General features: G+C 37.7%; 3 protein-coding genes across 4 annotated transcripts; 2 read left to right on the forward strand and 1 right to left on the reverse strand.

The window, feature by feature from the left end:
- Window positions 1–4,101: 4,101 nt before the first annotated feature.
- Window positions 4,102–9,967, forward strand: LOC149047806 (microfibril-associated glycoprotein 4-like). 2 transcript variants are annotated; one of them, XM_089202043.1, is made up of 7 exons: window positions 4,102–4,320; window positions 4,498–4,564; window positions 5,361–5,450; window positions 5,965–6,221; window positions 6,338–6,455; window positions 7,990–8,373; window positions 8,844–9,967. In XM_089202043.1, the coding sequence occupies exons 2-7, from the start codon at window positions 4,531–4,533 to the stop codon at window positions 9,101–9,103; spliced, it is 1,143 nt and encodes a 380-aa protein (XP_089058169.1). In that variant the 5' UTR covers window positions 4,102–4,320; window positions 4,498–4,530; the 3' UTR covers window positions 9,104–9,967. The 2 variants fall into 2 exon arrangements, with proteins under 2 accessions (XP_089058169.1, XP_089058170.1); XM_089202044.1 differs by lacking the exon at window positions 4,498–4,564 and having other exon boundaries at window positions 4,103–4,320.
- Window positions 9,941–19,618, reverse strand: LOC113665729 (putative aarF domain-containing protein kinase 5). Its single transcript, XM_027181451.2, has 15 exons — window positions 19,263–19,618; window positions 18,335–18,398; window positions 17,980–18,156; window positions 17,449–17,472; window positions 17,011–17,151; window positions 16,586–16,699; window positions 16,118–16,249; window positions 15,315–15,398; window positions 14,959–15,040; window positions 14,032–14,110; window positions 13,313–13,404; window positions 12,026–12,209; window positions 11,480–11,554; window positions 11,181–11,276; window positions 9,941–10,522 (listed from the first exon to the last, which is right to left on the reverse strand). Exons 1-15 carry the CDS (start codon window positions 19,550–19,552, stop codon window positions 10,357–10,359), a joined length of 1,800 nt encoding a protein of 599 aa, XP_027037252.2. The 5' UTR covers window positions 19,553–19,618; the 3' UTR covers window positions 9,941–10,356.
- Window positions 19,462–23,216, forward strand: LOC113665735 (cleavage and polyadenylation specificity factor subunit 5). Its single transcript, XM_027181456.2, has 9 exons — window positions 19,462–19,768; window positions 20,192–20,248; window positions 20,613–20,642; window positions 20,759–20,872; window positions 21,030–21,093; window positions 21,552–21,644; window positions 21,872–21,947; window positions 22,108–22,222; window positions 23,051–23,216. The coding sequence occupies exons 1-9, from the start codon at window positions 19,659–19,661 to the stop codon at window positions 23,070–23,072; spliced, it is 681 nt and encodes a 226-aa protein (XP_027037257.1). The 5' UTR covers window positions 19,462–19,658; the 3' UTR covers window positions 23,073–23,216.
- Window positions 23,217–23,253: the final 37 nt, after the last annotated feature.

Below are 23,253 nucleotides of genomic sequence, written 5' to 3' on the forward strand. Positions count from 1 at the left end.
ACTAAACCAGTTCAAATGATGCAATTTTCTCCAATGACCAGTCAGGCCCAAATGAGTAAACTGGTTACAATGATCCAATTGTTTCAAATGACCCAACTTGCTGAAATGGCACAGCTGCCTCAAATGACCCAACTGGCTGAAATGACCAAACTCACTTAAATGCAAAAATTGGTTCAAATGACCAAACTGCCTTAAATGACCCAATTGGATCAAATGACCAAACCCTAAAATGATGCAACTGTCTCAAATGGTCAAACATGCTCAAATGACTCAACTGGCTGAAATGACAAAATTGGTTCAAATGACCCAACTGCCTCAAATGGCCCAATTGTATGAAATGACTAAACCGCTTCAAATGATGCAACTGTCTCAAATGGCCCAACTGGCTTAAATGAGTAAACCGGTTCAAATGATGCAATTGTTTGAAATTACCCAACTACCTCAAATGAAACCAACTGGCTGAAATGGCCAACTGCCTCAAATGGCACAGCTGCCTCAAATGACCCAACCAGCTCAAATGAGTAAACTGGTTCAAATGATGCAATTGTTTGAAATTACCCAACTGCCTCAAATGACCCCAACTGGCTGAAATGACCAACTGCCTCAAGAGGCACAGCTGCCTCAAATGGCTCAGCTGCCTCAAATATAATGAACCAACAGGCTCAAATGAGTAACCAGTTTAAATGGTCCAATTGTTTCAAATGACTCGACCACCTAAAATGACCCAACTTGCTAAAATGGCACACGTGGTCGAAATGACTAGCTGCCTTCAATGGCACAGCTGCCTCAAATGACCCAACTGGCTGAAATAATCAAACTCACTCAAATGACAAAATTGGTTCAAATGACCCAACTGCCTCAAATGACCCAATTGGATCAAATAACTCAATCAGTTCAAATGATGCAACTCTCTAATATTGCCAACCAGCTCAAGTGAGTAAATCAGTTCAAATGATCCAATTGTTTCAACTAACTAGCAACTAGCTGAAATGACCCAACTGGCTGAAGTTACCAACTGCTTCAAATGGCACAGCTACCTCAAATGACTCAATTGACTGAAATGACAAAACTCACTCAAATAACAAAAATTGTTTCAAATGACCCAACTACCTCAAATGGCCAAACAGGCTGAAATGACCCAACTGGTGAAAATGGCACAGTGTTGTCTAAAACTGCCAAACTAGCCCAACTGACCAAACCCATTCAAATTAAATGATGCAACTTCGTCGATTAGGACAAGAGTGTCTTCAGCAGCTATGGGTAAGCAAATTAAAAGCTTTGGAATAACTGGTAAAATGACGGATATACGATGTCCTTACACTTGGTACACAGTTATGTGTAATTAACAGTATCCAAAACAGTATGCACTTGTGTCCTGACAAAGTTGCTGAAGAGTGGTAAAGTGAAAAATCTCTAACAGCTTTAGGGTAAGAATTTCCGCAGTAGTTATAGATGAGCAAATTAAGAGCTTTGGTATAATTAGTAAAAATAGTGGCTATACAATATCCTTACACTTAGTATACGTCTATGCGTAATGATCAGTATACAAAACAGTATACACTTGTGTCCTGACAAAATTGTCGGAAAGGGTGCAGAAAAATTGCTTTTCAGTAAATTTTTAGTGCAATATATATGCAGTACCTGTATGCAAGTAAATTTAAAGCATTATAATGCTTGGTGAAAAACTGGATATAGGGTGTCCTAATACTTAGTATACGGTTATGTGTAATAATCAGTACACAAAACAGTATACACTTATGTCCAGACAAAATTGTCGGGAAAGGGTACAGAAAAAAACTGCCTCTCAGTAAATATTCAGTATAGAAATATCTTCAGTAGTTGTATATAAGTAAATAACGTAAATTTGTAGCTTCATAACAATTGGTGAAATACTGGCTATACGATGTCCTAACACTTAGTATACGGTCATGTGCAACATCTAGTATACATAGGAATAAGGAATCAAACATATACTGATCATTACTCAGTCCTTATACATCGATGTCCTTAAATGTCAGTATATCTCTCCGTGTACGTCATGTATACGGGCTCATTACACCCCCTGATATTTGTTAATTCACGCAGTGTATCTTGAAGCCTATTGATGTGGATTGTAGAAAGGCGAACAAATCAATTGACAAGTGTAGAGAATGATGCCTAAGCAAACTTTATCATTGCGACTCTTGCAAATTTAACTACACCTTTTTCAAATAGTCATAACAAGCTAGCTATATATGTTAATCGCAAGTCCAAAGTCGATTTATCACAAACTGCTTTCCAACCTGGTGGTGTTCCACAGAGTCATCGCAGGTCGATATGTGGAAAGTTAGGTGGGAGGGTTTCATTGACAAAACGAACAGCGAGTTACTGGGGCCTACTTTATAATTTTATGTAATATTTAGTTTGTACTGGTCCATTTTTGCATGTACAGGAGTTACGTCGATCGACATGAAAATGATGTCATCAATAACGCTCTGTTGAGGGCCGTTCGAAACGGTAATCCTAGAAACCCTTTACGGGGACCAATTTGCATTTTCAACACAGTTGATAGAACTAAGTTATCTTGTCGTTAATAACAGTCTGTTTTGACAAGAGTACAAGACCGCAAATTGGGTTTTCGCGCACGATGAGAAGTATCGTACAGCGCTTACTTGTAACAGTATATCACATTCTCTGTAACACCGTATATTTTATCATCACTCTGGCCTATGGCTTCCTGAGTAAAAAAAACCTCAAAGTCGACATGTTTCCCTTGCATTTTATCGCCATTTTCCCCAAGTTTGTGAGCACTTTCTGTTAGGATCACTTTTGTAAGCGGACAGATATTGACTCAAAATGTTGAATTTGTGATGACGTCGTTAATAATTTCGGCATGTGCTAAAACTTGAAACAGCAAAACGAAACTACCAAAAGGTAATGACCGTTACGACTAAAACAAAACCACTGCAGTGATTCAGACGAGTGGACGATGAAAAGTCGCGGAAAATGTAGACTTCACTTTAGATATTCTCTCGCATTTAAGGATTTTACATATCAAGGCCGTCTCACGAAACTTAACTTTTTTCCACCACGCGAGCAGCTGAAACTACAATTTGACACTAACACGTAGTCTCCAGTTCGGAACGCCAGCCTCATTGAATACCGAAGCGTATACAGAAAGGAGAGGAAGAAACAGATTACGGTATTCATTGACAACGTCTATGTCCGTGACTCTTTTATTGATTGTTTTTTTTAATTAAGGTTCCCTCGAAGCCTAAAGCCAAGTCGATGGCAATCAAGAGATAACTGAATTTCCCCGTGAAGTAGATCAGGAGAAGACCATAAGGGCATTCATTTTATTACTACTGACTGTTATTTTCTGTATACTTTTTTGGTCGTAAGGTTCGTTTCATTTCGATCGTTTTGTTTTGGTCATTACGCGTCCATACTTTATAGTTAGAATTTGCTCGCGTACGTCCTATTTTTGAAAATGTAACAATTCACGGCAATTTCATATGATCAGCTAATTAATTAGAATTCTCAGACACATCACAAGTGCATCGATTTATCCACGGTGTAGGCGGAGCCAAGAAACTGCTTTCCTAGGAAAACCAAGGTTTCCGGCTTCAACATTCAGCGTAAACAAAATTATCTCTTACAACACTGCGAAAAGCCGCTCAAACTCTTTAGGGATACAAATTATTGTACAGTACTGTTGCTTCTGTCTAACTTATCGGGTAATTTTTAATTTGTCGAGAGCATTTTTTGCAAGATACTCTCTAAATTGGAAAAAATATAACCAAATATATAACACCGCAGTTAACACCGGAGGAAAATGCGACATGTTGTGTGGTTCTAAAAATTTATATTTTCATAAATTTTTATTTGAAAGACATAAAACTGATCATAACACCTTAGTTACCTCCAGGGAAAATAGGAAAACATTTTGTAGTTCTAAAACTTCTTACATGTCCCGCTGAAAGTGTTTTGACCAAATAATTTGCAGCTTTGTTTAAGAGTTAGACTTGCCATAAAAGGTTTTTCAAAACATTCTCTGTTTTTCATTGAAGTATTTCGTTGACTGTCATATCCAGTGCTGAGATGTGAGATCAGTCATTTAAATTTAAACACAAAAGCTATGAGCTGATGACTAACAACAATTAGAACAGCTGGACAGGAAGAATGGCTGTGGCGTATAGAGCAACAATTTTGTTTTGTAACCATAGTTACAGAAGCTCAAACAGTTCTATAAATTAAAGGAAAGCACGACACCATAAAGTTTTCACTATTGATAATCTCAGGAACAAAACCAAGTGCGAAAAACACTTTTTCGCTCAGAAGGTAAGAAATATCTCTGTGAGCTACTTATCTATATATCTTGGACCAAGCCTTTCTTGCTCAGACCAATTGCGCTGATAGCAGAAATGATCGAGAAAACTTTTGTGAAAAAATTCTGTCAATTCAGCCACAGGATGTTTCACATTCTGTCAAGGTCGTTACAAATTTGTTTTTTTATAGGTTGAAGCTCTCAAATACCATCCGAAATTCAGAATGCTTGCGACCAGTCTAACTAAGATAAAACCGGGTGATGTTTAATTAATGCTAACTACCATGCTCGACTATCATTAACAAAACGAGCCATAAAAAACTTAGGCCTCTCTATCTTAAGGTTGCTACAAAGTTAATTTTCATTTCAATAATGTGCAATGCTGTTCTATCGTATTGGAGAATGCTTTGAGATGAAAAAGGATAAATTGTGAAAGTTTGTATTTGTGAGTGATCTGACATCTTTGTCGGTAGCAAGTCTGCAAAAATTTGTTTCTCGCTCTTAAACTTGAATGCCGCAAGTTCAAAGTTAAACAGGCGGAATACAACATATTGATAAACGCCTGTCACCTCCAATAAGTGTGATGTACTCTATTCCGTTTTTTTCCGATGCTTTTGAAAATATTATGGCTTATCAGAATAAGATAAAATTAACAAGGTAGAGTAAGAATTTTAACATACTCCAATACAGATAAATTGCGTTACGGCGGTCTATAATTTTCCCTTTTTTGCGCCTTTTGCAGCCGTTAACACATCTTCGAAAATGAATATTTAACATGAAGAAATTCAAACTAAGTTTTTTTTTGTGCAAGGGATGAAACAAGCCTGTTAGCATAAAAACGTGTTTTAGAACAGTTACATGATTGAACGAAGTATTTGTCTTCGAGATGTTGTGCAAGTTAAGAATCCCTTTAAGTAGACAAAGCTGACAAATAAATGCCGAACACCTGTCTTACATTTGTCTACATTCAAATTTATAGGAAAACAGAACGATTTATATTTTGGGGCGCTCACTATCATATTTTTACCTTGGATTTACAATTATTTATTTATAGCGATGCAGTTCAAGTTTTCTATTCAACCGATCATTAATATTCTCTATATCTTCCATGGAATTATTCTCCTACCATGTTTCTGTTGCACAGGTGAGTATAAATCCCTTTTTGAATTTCTTGCGTTTTATCTTTCTGGTGTCGTTTCCTCAAAACCGTTACACGAACTACATATGCTACCTGCTGATCAAAGTAATAATCTTTAAGGAGACAATCTTTATCTAACTATTATGTCTACTATTATGGAAAAGACGATGCAAAAAAAGCCAAATTTCAAAAAGACCCCATCACATGCGCATCAATGGTTCAAAATGATGAATTTAAGCAAACGATTCACAGATATCGTGGTGTGGTAATGAACGCTGTGAAAATATTCTTGATATTTTCCTTAATATTTTCTTTCCGCGCGATAATTCACAATCAAAGATTGATTTTTGTTAAGTTTAATTTCAAGAGATGACGATCACCTTTAGAGAAAATTCGTCAGGGTTCTCGTGCAGTAAAGTTTTGAAAGAAAGTGGTCTAATGTGCCTTTTTCATGGGTGAAAATAAAAAAGTACCTCGAGTGAGAGGAAACTAAACGATATATTTGTTTTGCCTACCGCAGACGATGATTGTCGAAACATCATTTTCAAGCATCCAATACCAAACATGACCATGAAAAATCACGCGATCAAAAGTGTAGACGTGCCCAACGAAGGAAGTTGCAGAGTAATGTGTTATATGGAGCCTAACTGTGTGTCCATCAATATTGGACCTGTTGCAGGAGGAAACCAAAAATGCGAGTTGAATAACGCCACAGAGGAAAACCATGCTCCATTTCTTCTCGTGAAAAATCCGGGTTACACATATCTTGCAATCGAGGTAACATTTCACATTCTTACGAAACTACGGTGCCAGAAGAGATTGTTTCGTTTTCTTAGGCTAACGACATAACATAAGGAAGATCTGCACTTTAGCTTACTTTGTTTTGTCAACAGAATCTATGCAGCAGCAGCCCATGCTTAAACAATGGCACCTGTCAAGCTGGATTCACCAATAAAGGATTTCGTTGTGTCTGTCAGGAAAAATTCACTGGAGAAACCTGCCAAGCTGAAGGTAAAATGGTTGGATTGTGTAGACCAATCTCTCGTGTAGTATGCGAGGAGTTACTCACTAAAGTTTCAAAATTGACTTCAAGAACAAAATATTAATCACTGAATGAAAGCTAAAAAGGAAAAGCCACGTACGGTCACTTTAAATGAATATAGCTGGTAGATATTAAGGAAGAAGAAATGGTACTTTTTAACTCGTGAATTGCGCGCATGAGCAAGAGCGAGTTATAGATACGATGTGGGGAATGGCATTCGCTCGCTCGCTCGCTCGCTCGATTGGTCGATTCCTGTAAACTTTTTTTAGATTTTAGGCTTTTGAGTGCATTTTATAGTTTTTGGCGAGCAATAAACAGACGAAATGGCGACCTTTGTTGCTAAGAATAGTGGTGGGGTGAAAAAGAAGTCAATGATAATCTTAAAAGAGTTTTTTTTTTCGTTTTAGTTTCAACAAGCGGCGCCAGCGACTGGCAGGCATGCAAGGATTCACACTGAAATAACAGAACAACCTTCGTTTTTCATAAAATTGTAATTTACAGTCCTTGAACTTGAAAACAATCCGAAGATTCATTGAAAATATTACTTACTGCGAAGCGCTCGGAGTTTACAGATGTTCAAAAGCTTTTTCTGTTATAGCGTGAGATTGAGGACAAAATTGATCATTACGTTTCGTCGCGTGTGTTTTTCCTGTGAGAAGCAACAAAAGATGCCGGCGACTGACGAAATAACAAGTTAACACGAAAATCAGATAACACCTAAACAAACAATTTTAGCTACCGATTTTCAGTGGATTTTTAAAGAACAATTTTCTTTTAAGTTTCAAGACAATTTGAAGATTCAACATACAAACAACGTACTAAAATGCGAAAGTTACACACCACAAAATTGATAAATAGGCCTGAAATGAAATTCTATCTTGTTATTGATCATACGTTGCCTAGCACGTGACCTAAATCTACCCAGGCGGAGATCCAAAATGACGGTGGCAGGCTCGGCTTAGTTATATCACTCAAAACTCGTTCCAGTTTGTCTCATTTGATAAAGAGGGAATCGTTAATGTTTTCATTAAGACAGTATTGCCTTGATTTTCTAATATTTACAACGAAAGACAGTAAATTTCACTTTTCACCCACATTTACTTCCAACCTTTTCTTTTGAACCAGAAACAAAAATGATAGACGTTTAAAACACATGACATCATCCACCTTGTCAAATGTAATAGCATGATCATTTCAATTGTAATGCCTTCTTATCCCAACGTTACTTTGTTTCTTTGCTACATTAGCGAACACTGAACTACTGCTCGTACTCTAGATATGACAATCAACCACAAAATTCCCTAAACCAGATAACATTAAACATAATCTAAAAAATCATGTGTCAATTCACGAGTTTGCTCACAGAGCACTTTGATTAATGTTCAGGATCAAGTTTTATCAGTCAGAGCAATAGCCAGGAAAGCAAACAAAAAGCACTCAAGATCCAAACAATTTAAAGTAAGCGTGTTGTTTTGTTGTTGTTTTTTTTAACCTTATTTTCAGTCAAAAGAAACTGCGCAGAAATCTACAAATCCGCGGGTAAGCCAGCTGACGGTGTCTACGCCATTAAACCTGATAATTTGCCTGCCTTTGATGTATTCTGTGACCAAACAACGGACGGTGGAGGATGGACTGTGTTCCAGAAGAGACTGGACGGCTCGGTTGATTTCTACCGCTACTGGAACGACTACAAATGTGGCTTTGGTGACCTGTGTGGTGAGTTTTGGCTCGGACTGGACAAAATTCACCGCTTGACCTCCGATAATAATAACACGCTGCGTGTGGATTTGGAAGACTTTGAAGGAAACACAGCTTATGCTGAGTATAACTTGTTTGGTGTTATGAGTGAGAAAGACAAGTACAAGCTGATCCTTGGTTCGTATTCAGGTAGAACTGTCATTTCGTCTCCTATATTCTAGTCATTATAAGAAGTGGGGGGGGGGGGGGGAGGGGAGGAGGAGAGAGCTAAGTAATGTAAATATGCTTAAACTCTTTAATATAATTCAATAGCTTTGGAAGACAAAAAAGTAACCTCAGCTCATCGATATGCAATCCTGGACAGCACATACGGGACGTTGGTTAGTCCAAAGGTATTCGCCGGTGGATCATACGCGGTTAACCTGACGAACTAATCCAACTCTGATGGGTGTCTCGACAAACATATTTATTTGCATTATCATATTCAGTAATACAATCCCTAGAATCTTCGACATGAATCATAGATATTACTAAGAATGCTTTTCATCCATATTATCATTGTTAAATCATACTTATCTGACAATTCAAGATTTGTTCTACTATACGACGAGCTCATTGTTGGTCAAACGTAATACTCATCCTGCTGCTCATTTTGTCAGGAAATTCTGGTGACTCTCTTGCTTACCATCGCAGTATGCCATTCACCACCAGAGATAATGACAATTATGGGGGTCACAACTGCGCCATAAACTACAAAGGAGCCTGGTGGTACAAGGAGTGTCACGACTCAAATCTCAATGGCTTGTATCTTCATGGCAGTCACTTCACCTCTGCCAATGGAGTGAACTGGAAAGACTGGAAGGGTTATAAATACTCCCTCAAGAGAACCGAGATGAAAATAAGACCAGTGGATTTCTGAACTGTCACGTTTCTGATAAAACAATCAAACAGTACCAACTTAACAAAAAAATGAGTGTCTCGATCAAATATATTCAGCATTACATAATTACTCTTAAATTAGAGCTTAGCGAAACGTTGTTCAGGGTTTTTCTTGCTTCTTTGTGCGCTTTTCAAAATAGGAATAATTGGTTCTGTAGAATCGGCCAGTAAACCAATAATGGTAATAATAATAAAAATAATAATGATAATAATAATAAAAATAATAATGATGATAATAATAATAATAATAATAATAATAATAATAATAATAATGATCATGACTTAATCTATTTGGCGGTACATACAAAAAGCTCCTTATCATAGTTGGAAATTGACAGTTAATCATAAGTAGCTCTGAAAAAATGTGTCTTTAATCTTTTCTCGAAAAACAGAAACTAATGAACTCAATTTAAGGTTTATGGGTGAGACATTTCATAACCCGGTAGCAGCGGCTGAAAAGACCCAGTCTCCATAAAATGTTTAGGTGGGTCTGAGGAATTCACAAGAGTTACCCTCGAATCTCAATGGCTTGTGTCATCATGGCCATCCTATATTCTTCCTATTTCGGTTATAAAAGTTTTGATTGTTTAAATTTTTGACTCGTATTTTCACTTGACGGAACACAAAGCTATCACACAGCCTTCATTTTTTCAAAGTCAATATCAGAAGAGTAAACCCAGTGGCTAATTCAGTTCTAGTTCCCTTTGATTTCTATAACGAATCCCCAAACAACTACTTTGACCGGCTCTAAATAACGTTATCAGAAGACAAACATTTCAAGTTGTGGTGTACTCTGGAATGCGGTGACGTAATGTTGATGATTCTAAATGCTTCATATATTGCTTTTATTTGCATTTTCTAAGCTTTTCTTGAAGTAAATACCTTGCACTTTTATTGATAAACATATTGCACTTTTAATAATAAGAACACCCTGTCACGCCCAAGGTTCATTTTTTAGATATGGCTCATCAGGTGATTATGTTACAAACTGAGTTTGTAGAAATACCAAATGTAAGGATAAGCAGGTGAGATTTCTTTCGTTTTATTCCCCCTTGCCTCAGAGCCATGTTAGAATCTTGATATATCAAAAGTGGCGTATTGGATCACTTGTAGTCATTGGTTAGCAGGCTAAAAGAGGGATCATAACAGCATTATTTACTTATAAATGATTAAAATCTTTGATACATAAAAAGTTTTCGATTTTTCACAATTTGAATGTGATGGGGAACGAAATCAAGAAACCGAGACCATTCTTTTGGCTCGTTCTGCGGCTATGGCGTCCAACTCGTGTAAGGTTTTTAATTTAGACGTGAGTTTGTCCATATCCTTGGGTGCACGCCCCAGATACTGAAGAATCTGCAGGTAGCTTTCCACCATCCACGCTCTGAAACTCATGGCTCTATGGACAACAAGAAATTTGTTAGTGACAGGCTCAAACGATTCACCTTCCTTTCACCCTTTACACCCTAACATCAGGATGCATATTCTCCATACTGCTCTCCTTACATTTCCTAAGATGATGACAGGGAGAATTTGTTTAACAATCAAGAGCTTCTTCAGTTGGTGATCATTTCCTTTCTTCTCATGACCTTAATGTTTGATTCAGGGTCAATAATATGAGGAGAAACTAAATGGTCGTCATTCTTAAGGGTCAGCGCGGATTCCATGAAAGCCGATTACCGGCGGTGTCTCTCCGCATATAAAACCTCTTACCGCCGTCCGTTTAGCCTACTAGCTGGTTCTTGTGTTTGTGTTTTTTTAATAACTATGAAATTCCAGTCGTAAAACGTATGGTCGGATATGATGTAGCAGTATCATCCAATGACTGGATGTAAAATAATCGGAAGTAGAGTCGTAACAGAGAACCGGAAGTCAGAACACTTTAAGGACAGGGAAGGTAGAAACGTCGTTGGAACTGGCGGCCTCACTATGCGATGATAACTCGTTCTGCGAACCATAAAAATTCTACATGGAATATATGATGAGAACGACAAGAAAACTTATCTCAAGCGGTAGCACTGGGAAGAACTTCCCACTTATTTGGAAAACATAATTACCTTATTTTCACATCGAGGACGTATGATTCAAAGATTGTCTTCATCTTCGACCATAGACTTCTATGCTTTATATGGCCGTGAATTCCCGCGATGGCGCTGCAAGAAAAGGTAAAAAAAATTGACGTCTAAACCAGTCGCTACCGTGGAAACTTTTAAAATTTTCCAAAACTGGACCTATATTTATACTGAAAACCTCTTTTCTCCCCTTCGAACTATTTCGATAAAAACAATCAAAAACCGTGAAAAAAGTAAAACTAAACAGAAGGAAGACCACGGAATACGAATATTTTTTCACAAACCATCTAGCCATGAGAACAAATCTATCCACTGGCTCTCCTAGTTCCTGATTAATGTGTCGAACTGTGTTTAAGTTCCTAAAAAAAAATGAGATAGTACAAGGTTGAACACGAAGCAATTTTTCATCAGCGGTAGGCTGGGGGAGAGGGGAGGGAGGAGAGGAAAGGAAAGGATATAGAATGTAGTTCTACAGGAAAAAGCTCGAATCTCTAAAGCATCCCATCGGTTGTTGAAAGGGAGGAGGGAGGAGGGGGTGGGGCTTCGACCCTAATCTAGGGCTCCGAGTATTTTCCTCTGTTCAACGTCCACGACTCTACAAGCTGCGCAACAATTTTAGGATTTGCTTTTCGGGCTGTTTAATTGAAGGAAATCTACAAATTATGACAGTTTGCTACGGTAAAAATACATAAAAAAGTCAACAAAGGAAATTAAAAATAGGTGAACTTGGCTAAAGAATGCTAAAGAATGGTGCCACTTAACAGGAAAACGTGCAAAAAAAATCTGCGGCAAGAATAAACTATTTCGAAGTGAAATAACACTATCCACACCTGAACACAAGCAGCATGCTCCGTGGAAGCTGTTTAAGAATGATTATCACTTTCTCGAAGTGTCCTTGAGCGAGTTTTGTCATGATAGTCAAATCCTCTTCTGTTACTCTTGAAGTAAACAGCATTCCAGCGCTTCCCCAAGCGAACGGACGTTGAAGAAGAATCTGACAAAAATTCTCAAAATCTGGAAGATAAAACGACATTTAAAATGAACACATGCTTCATAATACCTACTTTTTAAACTTACTCTTGATAAGGTAAACCCTGTCAGGATTTAACCTCATCTTGTTACTCGTAAGGTTGACCCTAATGGGTTGCTTTACATTCTGCTCAATGCTCATATTATCAAAACAATCATCCAGTGAAATCATACGAGGCATCGTGTGATGCTCAACCAACATCAGACCGTATTCCGACTGAGGGTGATAATTGCTTCCTAATTCAATTGAAGACAACAAATCACAAGTTACGTGCTTATTGTTTAAACTGGCTTTTCCTTTTGAAGTTCTCTCGACCAGACTCAAAAAACTGCGCATAATGCAGAGCGTGATATAACTAGCAAAGACGGGAATAGTTGATATGACGAGATTGAATTCTGTGACATTTGTTTTGGATATATCATATCCTTCATTACTACCACGACTAACACGAAATACTAGGTACTTTCTTTTTAGATAGAAATAGTAGAGATGGTGAGTTTTGAGCTCGGTAAAGAATTAAGAAAGATGTTTTTTGGTCTTGTCACGAGCGTAGGACAAAGAAAAAATTGTGAGTCCCCATGAGGAATCGAACCTCAGACCTTCGAATTTGCGCTCCGATGCTCTACCACTGAGCCACAGACACTACGGTGAGCGAGGTCTATTACGAAGTTCATATGACACGGGTCCTGCATACTGCTAGGATCAGCAATGTGGATAGCGTAATGTTTTTAGATAGAAATAGTAGAGATGGTAAGTTTTGAGCTCGGTAAAGAATTAAGAAAGATGTTTTTTGGTCTTGTCACGAGCGTAGGGCAAAGAAAAAATTCTGAGTCCCCATGAGGAATCGAATCTCAGACCTTCGGATTTGCGCTTCGATGCTCTACCACTGAGCCACAGACACAGACACTCTACCGTGAGCGAGGTTTCTACGGTTTTTCATAGGAAGAATAAAGGAACAGTTGGTGCATAAATTTACACAATAAAAAAAAAAAGCTACAGCCGAGTTTTTATTTAGAAGAAGACAAAATCCCGTACCACTTTGTATACATCACGTTTTTGGAGACTAAAATCAGACGTGTAAATTTACCATCAACTCCGAGTTGTTTACTAAAATATTGCATCTGCTTCTGATCATTGAGTATGATGGACTTCCACAGTTGACACAAGGCTACCCTGTCTCTGGAAAAAATTTGAAAACAAAGTCATATTCTAAAACGTATTATGACAAATTAAGAGATCTTGATAAACGTATTGAGCCAATAGCTAAGGGCAAAAAAAGTCATATTCTAAAACGTATTATGATAAATTAAGAGATCTTGCATAAACGTATTGAACCAATAGCTGAGGGCAATCAAAGTCATATTCTAAAACGTATTATGATAAATTAAGAGATCTTGCATAAACGTATTGAGCCAATAGCTGAGGGCCAAATTAGTTTTTCTGCGCTTTTTTTCTAGCTTATTTATATCATTAGCTTAACGGTCGACAATGAGAATTACAATTATCAAAAACAATTGTAGACATAGTGTCTGCTAATTTCGTCGCACATCCTAATTCCAGCATTTTCGACTCTTGACCAACTGCACTCACAATGCATCTACCGCTGACAATGTAAGAGGGGGGGCATCGATGCACAATGGAATCTTTTAATTGACTAGTATCAGTAAGTGAGAATTATCCTGGAGGCTCTATCATCTTTCCCCGCCCTAACGCACCTCATTTGCTTGCCGCTCGAAAAGAGACAGGTTGTCTTCAAGCTCCACTCCTTTCCAACAAACACCAAAAAAAAAGAAGATAATTGCTTACTTTTGCTGGAGAGTTTCGTAAAGCCCGTGGTCAATGATGACTATTTCAGCTTTCCCATCTTTGCCTTTCCTAACGAGAACTTCAACAGAAAAGAGAACGGGAATCAGTTATAGATGGATGGTTATCCCTTTCACCAGAATATCAGTATGCGCTTTCTCCATACTGGTCCCTTTACATTTCCTGAGGTGCTGACGGGGAGAATTTGTCCAACAATCAAGAGCTTCTACGGTTGATGATGATTTCCTTTTACGCCATGACCTTAAAGTTTCATTCAGGGGTGATATTGTAAGGAGAAATTAGATGTTAGTCACTCTTAGTAATTTAAGGGTTAGATAAAATATTGGGTAGAAATAAAACAGCTTGTGAATGTTTCTTGATCAATATCGGACCACGCTGCAGAAAACCAACAGGATTGCGAGTTTTCATCGAGGTCTACAGCCTTTGATATATTCCGATCGCACAGGTTTTCCTTGCTGCTTGCTTTGCTGGGTGGCCCATTCTTTTACAATGGATCAAACATCGTTAATTTAGCTTTGGGGTATGTATGCTGTCCAGGGAAAGGGGAGTGACATCCAGGATGAAGATTTGGTAAATGAGAACAAATGAGCTCACCCTAGGAAAGTTTCTCAAATGTTATGTGCAAAGGGTCCGATTGTGTGCCCTGACCGGCCTATTTTGTTGAGTTCTAAGGCAACACACTTTGCTCTCAACAGTGCCTCTCTCTTCTTACGAGTGGAAACTGTTGTGAAAACTTGACATGTCATGGAAAAAGGGGGGGGGGGGAGGGGGACACTATCATCCCGTCCAGGAATAATACCAGCGATACCCCACGTTACTTCATGATAGAGAAACAGGAATAAGCCCACGATATGAGAGGGCTCGTATCACTTAACTTTATTCCTTATCGTGTATGGTAAAATCACTTACCATTTGCGGGATGAGGATCGCCGTGAATAAAACCGCTACGAAACAACTGCTCGCCAAACGCTTTGATCATTTTCTCGTCAACCTTAGAATCGTGAATGAGACAGTAAAACAGTTTTTCTATATCTATCTATCACAAAAGACACAATGAAATTCTCAAACTCCAAACTGATCAATTTCCAAGCAAACGTTCTTGGTATTGGGACAGGCTAAGATCTCAAGGCCCAAGAGTTAAGATGAACAGGGTTTACTTTTCTCCTCCAAAGTCCGGTAAAACGGCTTTTAGCCTTTCGCGATATTTGCCTCAAAACTTTTCAACCCTGTAGTTCGTGACTAGGTATATAGTATTGCAAACTTACATCAGCCACGTCCAGTCCTCTGCGTCTAAGATCTTCGACGTCATCCACTTTACAGGCATCCACATACTCTGCGGTCAACACACGCTGAAAGACAATCACAAGGAGATTTCAGGAACGTATTTCCTACAACAGTTTACAGTGTTGCTCCTGAAACCCGAATGGAAAAATCGTAGCTTCGTGTTCTAATCTTCGCGAGGAGAGAGTGACCCTTTCGTGTTTCCTGCTGACCATAGAAGTGAAGATGCGGGAGACGAGGTTTTCGGTGTTTTGTCCTCATCCGAAAAACTACTTTCAGGGCAACATATGTTCCTTGACTAGTTAAGACTTGTACTCTCAACCTCCGCACGATAGTGCAGTTCTTTGCCTGACTCGCCACGTAGACCGGACTGTATGTCAAAGGAACCAAGAACCAGTCCAAGAACCAACTACCCTTGGTGCTGACAACCATTCTTATTAAAACTGATCAGCCACGTTAATCCCATCAAAAGATCTACTTCCCTTATTTGCATAAATTTCACGTTTCTCTCAAATAGTAACAAAGATAAATAGATTGAGTAACCCTATATCGTAATCAAGCACAAGGACTTGACCAAAATGTTACCACTAAGTCGCGAATACTGTAGAACTTACGGCAACTGGAAAGAGGGTGCAACAACCGTTTCGAGTGAACTTTGAGAACCCCCTCCTCCCCACCACCAAACTGTTAAAAACGTACATTCCTAGCCGGAAGTGAACATTTGACCACCGAGTGTTGTTGAAAGCCTAAAGAATTGTTTTTTATCCTACCCAGTGACGACTCTTACCTTGGTAGTAAGATCCCAGTGTATTTTAGGCACATAAACATAACTGAGATGCTTCAGTTCATCTGCGCATCTTTCCCCATTGTGACCTTCGTGTACAAAATCAAGCTCCTGCCTTAAAGTCGCCTGAATGTCCTGCATGTCGTTAAATAGGAAACTATCATCACCAAGTTCAATAAGGTTTCACAGCATTGGGTCATCAGGACTCGCCATCGAGTTCTAAAGCACCAAAGCATGGAACCTGAAGGCCTGTGGTTCGTTTCCTCATGAGAACTTAGACTTCTTCTTTGTCTTTTGCTCGTAACAAGACGAAAATATCTTTCAACAAATGAATCAACTATTCAAGCAGTATTGCTTTTTTGGTATTAACCTTCTTTTGATGCAATGAATAAACAAGGAGATCGGCAATTAATCTGTACCAGGTTTTCAGCCATAAGTTGTTATATGTTTTCTATCACCCTCAGAACTTACGTCTAAAACCCAAGCAAACTCAAAAGAAGGATGCATCCATGCAATCACTTGAAGTAAGCGTTTTAATGTCCATAGATCTCCATCATATCTGTCCAGAAGGTCAATGTATTGAATCTATCAAACACAAAAATCATAATTGAAAAGGCATGGTCGGATACCCCTATGAATAACATGCACAAAACAAGGCAGTAGGTAAACATGCTGGCTGTCAGGCTCAAGCTCAAGAAAACGTGATCAGTTAAGCAGCTATTACAACTAGTTTTGCATCCAATTGGTTGCAAGAGGGGCATGATTCTTTTTTCAACCAATCACAATTCCGGATTACTTTCAAAACTCAATTAGAAAATTTCTAATATGCACAAAATAACCAAAGCACACCAAACAGAGTGGCCAGTCAGGTGGTAATAACAATAATTATTGCCTACCTTCACAGCCACCTCTCTCCCATCATGTGTAACAGCTCTGTGCACCTGTGCCAGACTTGCGGCAGCTATGGGGTTGTGATCAAACTTCAGAAATAAATCATCAGCTTTCTTGCCAAAGTCCTCAAGAAATAACTCATCTACCTAAGTAAAATTTTTCAACAGTTCTTCAATATCGAGAGCATTAAATGTAGTATTAATAACTGCACGATGAATTTTGTTTTCCAGATCACCTTTTTGCCATGTCACTTGTCAAATTGGAGTCAGCCGTTAAGGCTCACTTTGGAAAAGAATGAAAGTGTGGGAACCAAAGTTTCAGCACAAGTGCTAATGGAATTGTTTGGGGAACAAGGGTTATCTGGCTACTTACCAAGGTTAAATGCCTATACTAGTAGAGGTTTGACAGTCTTCTGTCAATAAGAACAATTTTGAATAACTAACCTCACCATGTTTCCTTCGAAGAGCCTACAAAAGAGTAACAGAATTGTATCAAAGAAAGAATTAACCTATGTCCTTCCCTTTTTAATGGCTGTCTTATAATGATCTTAATACTTATTCTTATTATTCTCTGCTGTACATATCTTGTAATGCAAGTTTTAAGAATTTAATGTTAAGTCACATGTCAAATAATTGACATTTTTCTTTAATCTAATCATCTGTCTGCTTGGAAAGTTCATGTATTTGCATCGAAAAGGGGGCATCATTCATCAATTACTCCTGGTTGTGAAAAAGTTAATGTAGGAAATGATACCACACTTCCTGATTAGAAGAGCACATCCCAGATAATAGATTTGGAAACCTAAACTTCCATAAAGAAAATGTAAAAAAATTACTTCAATAGTGATCAACAGAGAGATGGCCAAAAAAAGAAAAAGAAAAATGAACAAATGGAATAGTCATTAAGAATTAGCATTCTGGATTTCTGTGTGATGATATCTTGAAGAAGGTTTGTCAGAATTTCTCTCCTTATACCTTATCTTGTAATACTGGTAGAGTTTCTGTATACTCCCGTGGCAAGATATGGTTTAAGCAAGCAAGACCTTGTCCTAACTTGACATAAATCCCTCCATTTTCAATTGCACCAACCACAATCCTGTCTGCTGCTCTCTGGTGACATCCTTTAATGGCTTGGGCATATTCCTCTCCTTCCTTATCAACATTTAGATAAAACATGTTAATTTGTGTAATAAGAAGCATAGATTATGTGCTTCTGGAGCAATTTAAAGCAAAATTATTCAGAAAGGATTTAATTACCTTTTAAGTTCCAACAGTTTTGAAAGAGAAGTTAAGATGAGACAAAATTCACAAGGTAGAATGTACTACTCACAGGATCTAAGTTGTGCAGGGTCCACCAGTAATCTAATGATATTTTCATTCCAACATAAAAACACCTAATCAGTAAAAAGAAAAGTAGATCAACATAAGAGATGCATGATTCTAATTTACTATCAAAGTATTCTGCAGACCTACACACATGCACACTGTAAAGTATAACTGTTTCTTTGAGGTGTTTGTCCTCACTCAGTCAGAATAATTTCTGTGTCAATAGCATCATACCAAAGTTGATAAGGGTCAAAAGATCACAGGTTCTAATCCTGCAGAGATTCTTAACCTTTTTCAGGCTTCTTCTGTTATATTAAACTTTTACACCCTAACATCAAAATCAATTATCTTCATAATGTTCTCTATACATATCCTAAGGTGCTGACAAGGAGAATTTGTTTAACAATCAAGAGCTTCTTTAGTTTGTGATTATTTTCTTTATTCTCATGACCTTAATGTGTGATTCTGGGGGGAAATTGTAAGGAGAATTAGAAGCTGTTCATCCTTAGGGGTTAAAGGATTTAAAAGAGTTCCAGTCATTGTCTACTAGAACATGGGAAAATAAGCAGGAGCCATTCTATAGACTGATTATGTCCTTTTCTAACCCATCTGGAGACATCTTGTCAAAGAGATGGGGCATTTTTCCTAGAGGGGTTCAATATTTTTCTTCAAAGAACTCAACATTAAAATAAAATTATGACCCTTATAGTAGGGTGAGGACAAAGAAAAAAATTTTTGGATTTATCTCTCAAAGCTGACAAAAAAATTCAGAAGTTCGGTTTTCAATCGTTTTAATGGGAGGAGGCGGGGTAGGGTTTGGGATTAAAAAATAGAAAGTCGCCTCCCCCTCTCCCTAAACTGTTAAATTCAGTCAGGCCTATACAAGCCTTCAATTCCTTACTTGACTAAATCTTGGGAATTATTTTTCTTACCTGAAGAATCTTCCTACCCCTTCTAGTGAAACTCGCAGTCTTCTACGCTGTCTGGCCTCCCACAGTCTGTTATGGTAAACGTTCATCGCTAGTAAAGATGCACCGCTACCAAATAAGAGCCAAAACCATTTTCTCTGGAACAGTCGTTTTCTTCCAACGTGTACCATGGCCTGTGAACTCATTGGTCGTAATTTCCAGTGGCATTTTTTGCACATTAACGAAAAGTTACTCCTTGAGGTAGCAAAAGGTCGACCAAGGCTCGCCCAAATAATTCGTGAGGTTGCTGCCATCGTGAAAGTGTTTTAGGCGAATAGTTCATGTAATTTACTTGAAGTGTTTGGTGATAGGGAAGTATGTGAATGTTCGCAAGAAGTCTGGGGTCGAAAGAAAATAAATATGGCGGCCAACGCGAACGCACGAGGTTGGCCGAGGAGTCGGGCGGCTAGTAATGCTGGCAAATACATGACGGGGCCGCAGGGAATACCAGGGGAACGGACCGTACGACTGTAAGATTTTAAATAGGTCATATATTTGATTTTTGTGTTGGTTATTTTTATAACACACCTATTATTGACAGTAACAACAACTTCAAATTATGTAGTCGTGTTTCCATGCCAGCAAGCAGAGCGTACCTTACCTACCGAAAATAAGAAAGATTAATGGAGGGAACAAGGCCTCTCCGTTCTAAAAGCAAATAAGATTAACACTGAAGATGATCGATAGTCGGGGTGACCGAGCAGTATATTTATCATATACAGTGCAGCTGATTTGATTCTTTTTAAAAATATGTCAGATACGTGCACCGTACCGACCTCTGTCAACGTCAGTTTCACAGCGGGTAATTAGACTTAAAGTTTGAAAGATTATATACAGTTTATGTTCCTGTCGTTAGCTATATGTCTGTTACATCTATGTATTAATTTTTTCAGGTATCCATTGACGAATTACACTTTCGGAACCAAAGAAGCGTTGTATGAAAAGGACAGGTAATAAGTATGATCTAGTCTGGAGGTTCAAATTTTCCTTGGTCTAAACATTTTCTAACCAGTTTGATTTGAGTTTTCTTTTGTGTTAGATTATCATGATAAATGCAAATAAGTAAAAAAAAGAGCCTTAAAACCATCTGGTTGAAAAATTTTAAACCCTAACTGAAATTAAACTATAACATCAGTGCACCCCACAAGGAACTAGTAGAAAAGTTTGAATGTTCTTTCATACATACATGTATATAGCTCTCTTGTCACATAGCTCCTGGTCATTCTTCCATGAACATTATGTAGACCTGCAAACTTTTTCAGAGGTTAATCCATGATATTTTCCCAAACTTTATTTTAATTTTAAATTTTGCAGCTCTGTTCAAGCCAGATTTACTCGAATGAGGTAAGAAAAAATCAGTCTACATATTCAGGGTCACAATACAATAATAGCTAGTGTAATTGTGTACTTTTTTGATACCAAGTATTATATTTATGGCTTCATTTTCTTTTAATATCAAGGGAGGAATATGAAAAATTTGGAATGAGGAAGACTGTTGAAGGTGTACTGATTGTTCATGAACATGGATTGCCACATGTGCTTCTTTTACAGTTAGGAACGACATTCTTCAAATTGTAAGTCACCTACTACTTTCTTGTTTAATGTTGGTGGTTTATATGGCAAGCACAAAATGCAGTTATACATTTTTATCTGAAAGTACAATTGAAATGATGTAAAATGTGTTAAATAGTCTACTTTTGAATAAATAAACTGTAATTGATATTTTATCAGACCTGGAGGGGAACTTGTTGCTGGGGAAGATGAAATTGATGGGCTTAAAAGATCAATGACTGAGGTAAAAAAGAATTATTTTAGACTGATTACTATTAATAATTGTTTGTGACTGCAATGCTTTGGGTTAAAAAATTGCAGTGAAATGCCGTTCTTTCATTGCAAAAATACACAATAAATTTTGCACCATTTGCAAAGAGAAGCAGGTCTTTGAACAACCTTCAAACTTGCTCTCATTTGTAACAAAGCCTACCGGATTCATGATAAGGGGCAAGGTGAGTGGCAAGACATCTTTAAGGAATTTGCTAAAACACCTGCAGACCCCTTGCATAATCATGTTGCTTCAAGGTCTGCTTCTCTGTGCTGTTTTTATTTTCTATGTTTTTGGCAATTTCTTGTACTATGTTTCAAGTCACATAATTTTATAATTATTGTTTGATGTTACCATCAATTTACAAGAATTTTTAATGCTGTAAAAGATTTCTTTTACAGTGTATATCTTAATATTTTCCTGTTCTTCAGATCTTAGGCCGCCCTGAACAAGGAATCGAGGTAGACTGGGTTGTGGAAGACACCTTAGGAAACTGGTGGAGACCAAACTTTGAAGCACCTCAGGTAATTCACTCAATGTAGGAGAATCACCGCTCACCTTTCTTTGTAAATTAATAATCTTCATTTGATTTGGTACACATGCACAATAATACTCTTTTTTCCCAAATTGAGGAGTCTTTTGACATGTCACTCCCTCTCTATCTACATGTAGTTCAGTATTTCTGGAAAGGAATATTTGATGGTATCGTACTCAAGTGATAATCTTAAATGTTCATTTTTTTTCTCTGCAGTATCCATATATTCCTGCTCATATAACAAAGCCAAAAGAACAAAGAAAACTCTTTCTAGTTCAACTTGGAGAAAAAGGTAGACTTGAATTGAATTAGTTTTCACAAAAGTGCAAACTCTCCGTATGAATCTAAGTGGAAGGTTCACAGCAGTCATAGGAAATCAGGAAAATCAAATTGTTTTCTTTCTCATTAAAGGTACTTTAAATCAATTCAAAGCCCTTCAATTTTTTTTTCAGCTAACTTTGCTGTGCCTCGTAACTACAAGTTAGTGGCGGCACCATTGTTTGAACTGTATGATAACTCTCCTGGTTATGGTCCAGTCATAGCCAGTCTTCCGCAAGCGCTTAGTAGGTGAGTGGCCTGAAGTGTCATGTGACTTTTTACCTGTATTTTATTTAAGACAACTATTAACTATGAATAGGTGGAATCAAAATTAATAACAGAGGTGAAAAATCACTAGCAGGAGAAATACACTTTATTGTAAGGAGTTCTGTTAGTCCTCAGCCTCATCCTTAGCAAGACAGGCTGTAGAACCAGCCCTTAGTGTTTATAATTCTGAGAAATTGTCAACTTGTAACCTCTCCCCTCAATTTGGATGCAATATTCAGCAATCAGGTTATGAGAGTTGGTAATGTTATCAGTGAGAGGCTGCATCCTTGCTAAAGCACCCAATTCTCATAACTGATTTACATTGAAATGTATAGCAGCTAGAAAGGAGAATTACAAATTGGATCAACAGATGTGAAGGGTTTATAAACACTCAGTAGACAGCTGATACCCACAATCAGCAAAAAAACTGTTGATGCATAGTTCTTTTCAACCCCTTATTACTTCAGTTTTATCTCTTTTACCCTCCTTAAGTTAACCTATTTGCCCCCTTCCCCCCCCCCCACCTAAAAAAAAGATATTGAATCGTGATTCAGTGAATTTCAGTTAAGCCAACTTTGAATTGGAAAAGGGGGTCTTATCAATGATTTAAAGTGTGTTAGAAACAGGGAGTGTTATTCTACCCATAAATAGAACTCTTCAAACATGTTGTGTCAATCAATTTTGTGGCTGATTGTAGCTAAGGGTTCATTTTACTTCTAAGGATGTTTATTTAACTTACTCCTTGCACCCATTTGTTCTTGAGAAATTTGGTTTGTATCAACTTACCGGGCATTACGTTTTCTTTTTCAGGTTTAGTTTTATATATTTATAAATTAAGTGACAGTGCAAGTCGCGACGTGAAGAAGAATGACTAGGTTTTATCTCACTTTCTTTTTCTGCAATTTCTCTCTGTAATTACCTCGTAAAGTTTATTCGCTGTATGTCTTTTTAGAAATAAAATCACTTCAAAATGTTAGCAACTAATCTGTTCCTCTGTGAAATGATTGTGACCT

Source organism: Pocillopora damicornis, chromosome 3 (assembly GCF_964200805.1).
Source record: "Pocillopora damicornis chromosome 3, jaPocDami1.2, whole genome shotgun sequence".
Lineage (NCBI taxonomy): Eukaryota > Metazoa > Cnidaria > Anthozoa > Scleractinia > Pocilloporidae > Pocillopora > Pocillopora damicornis.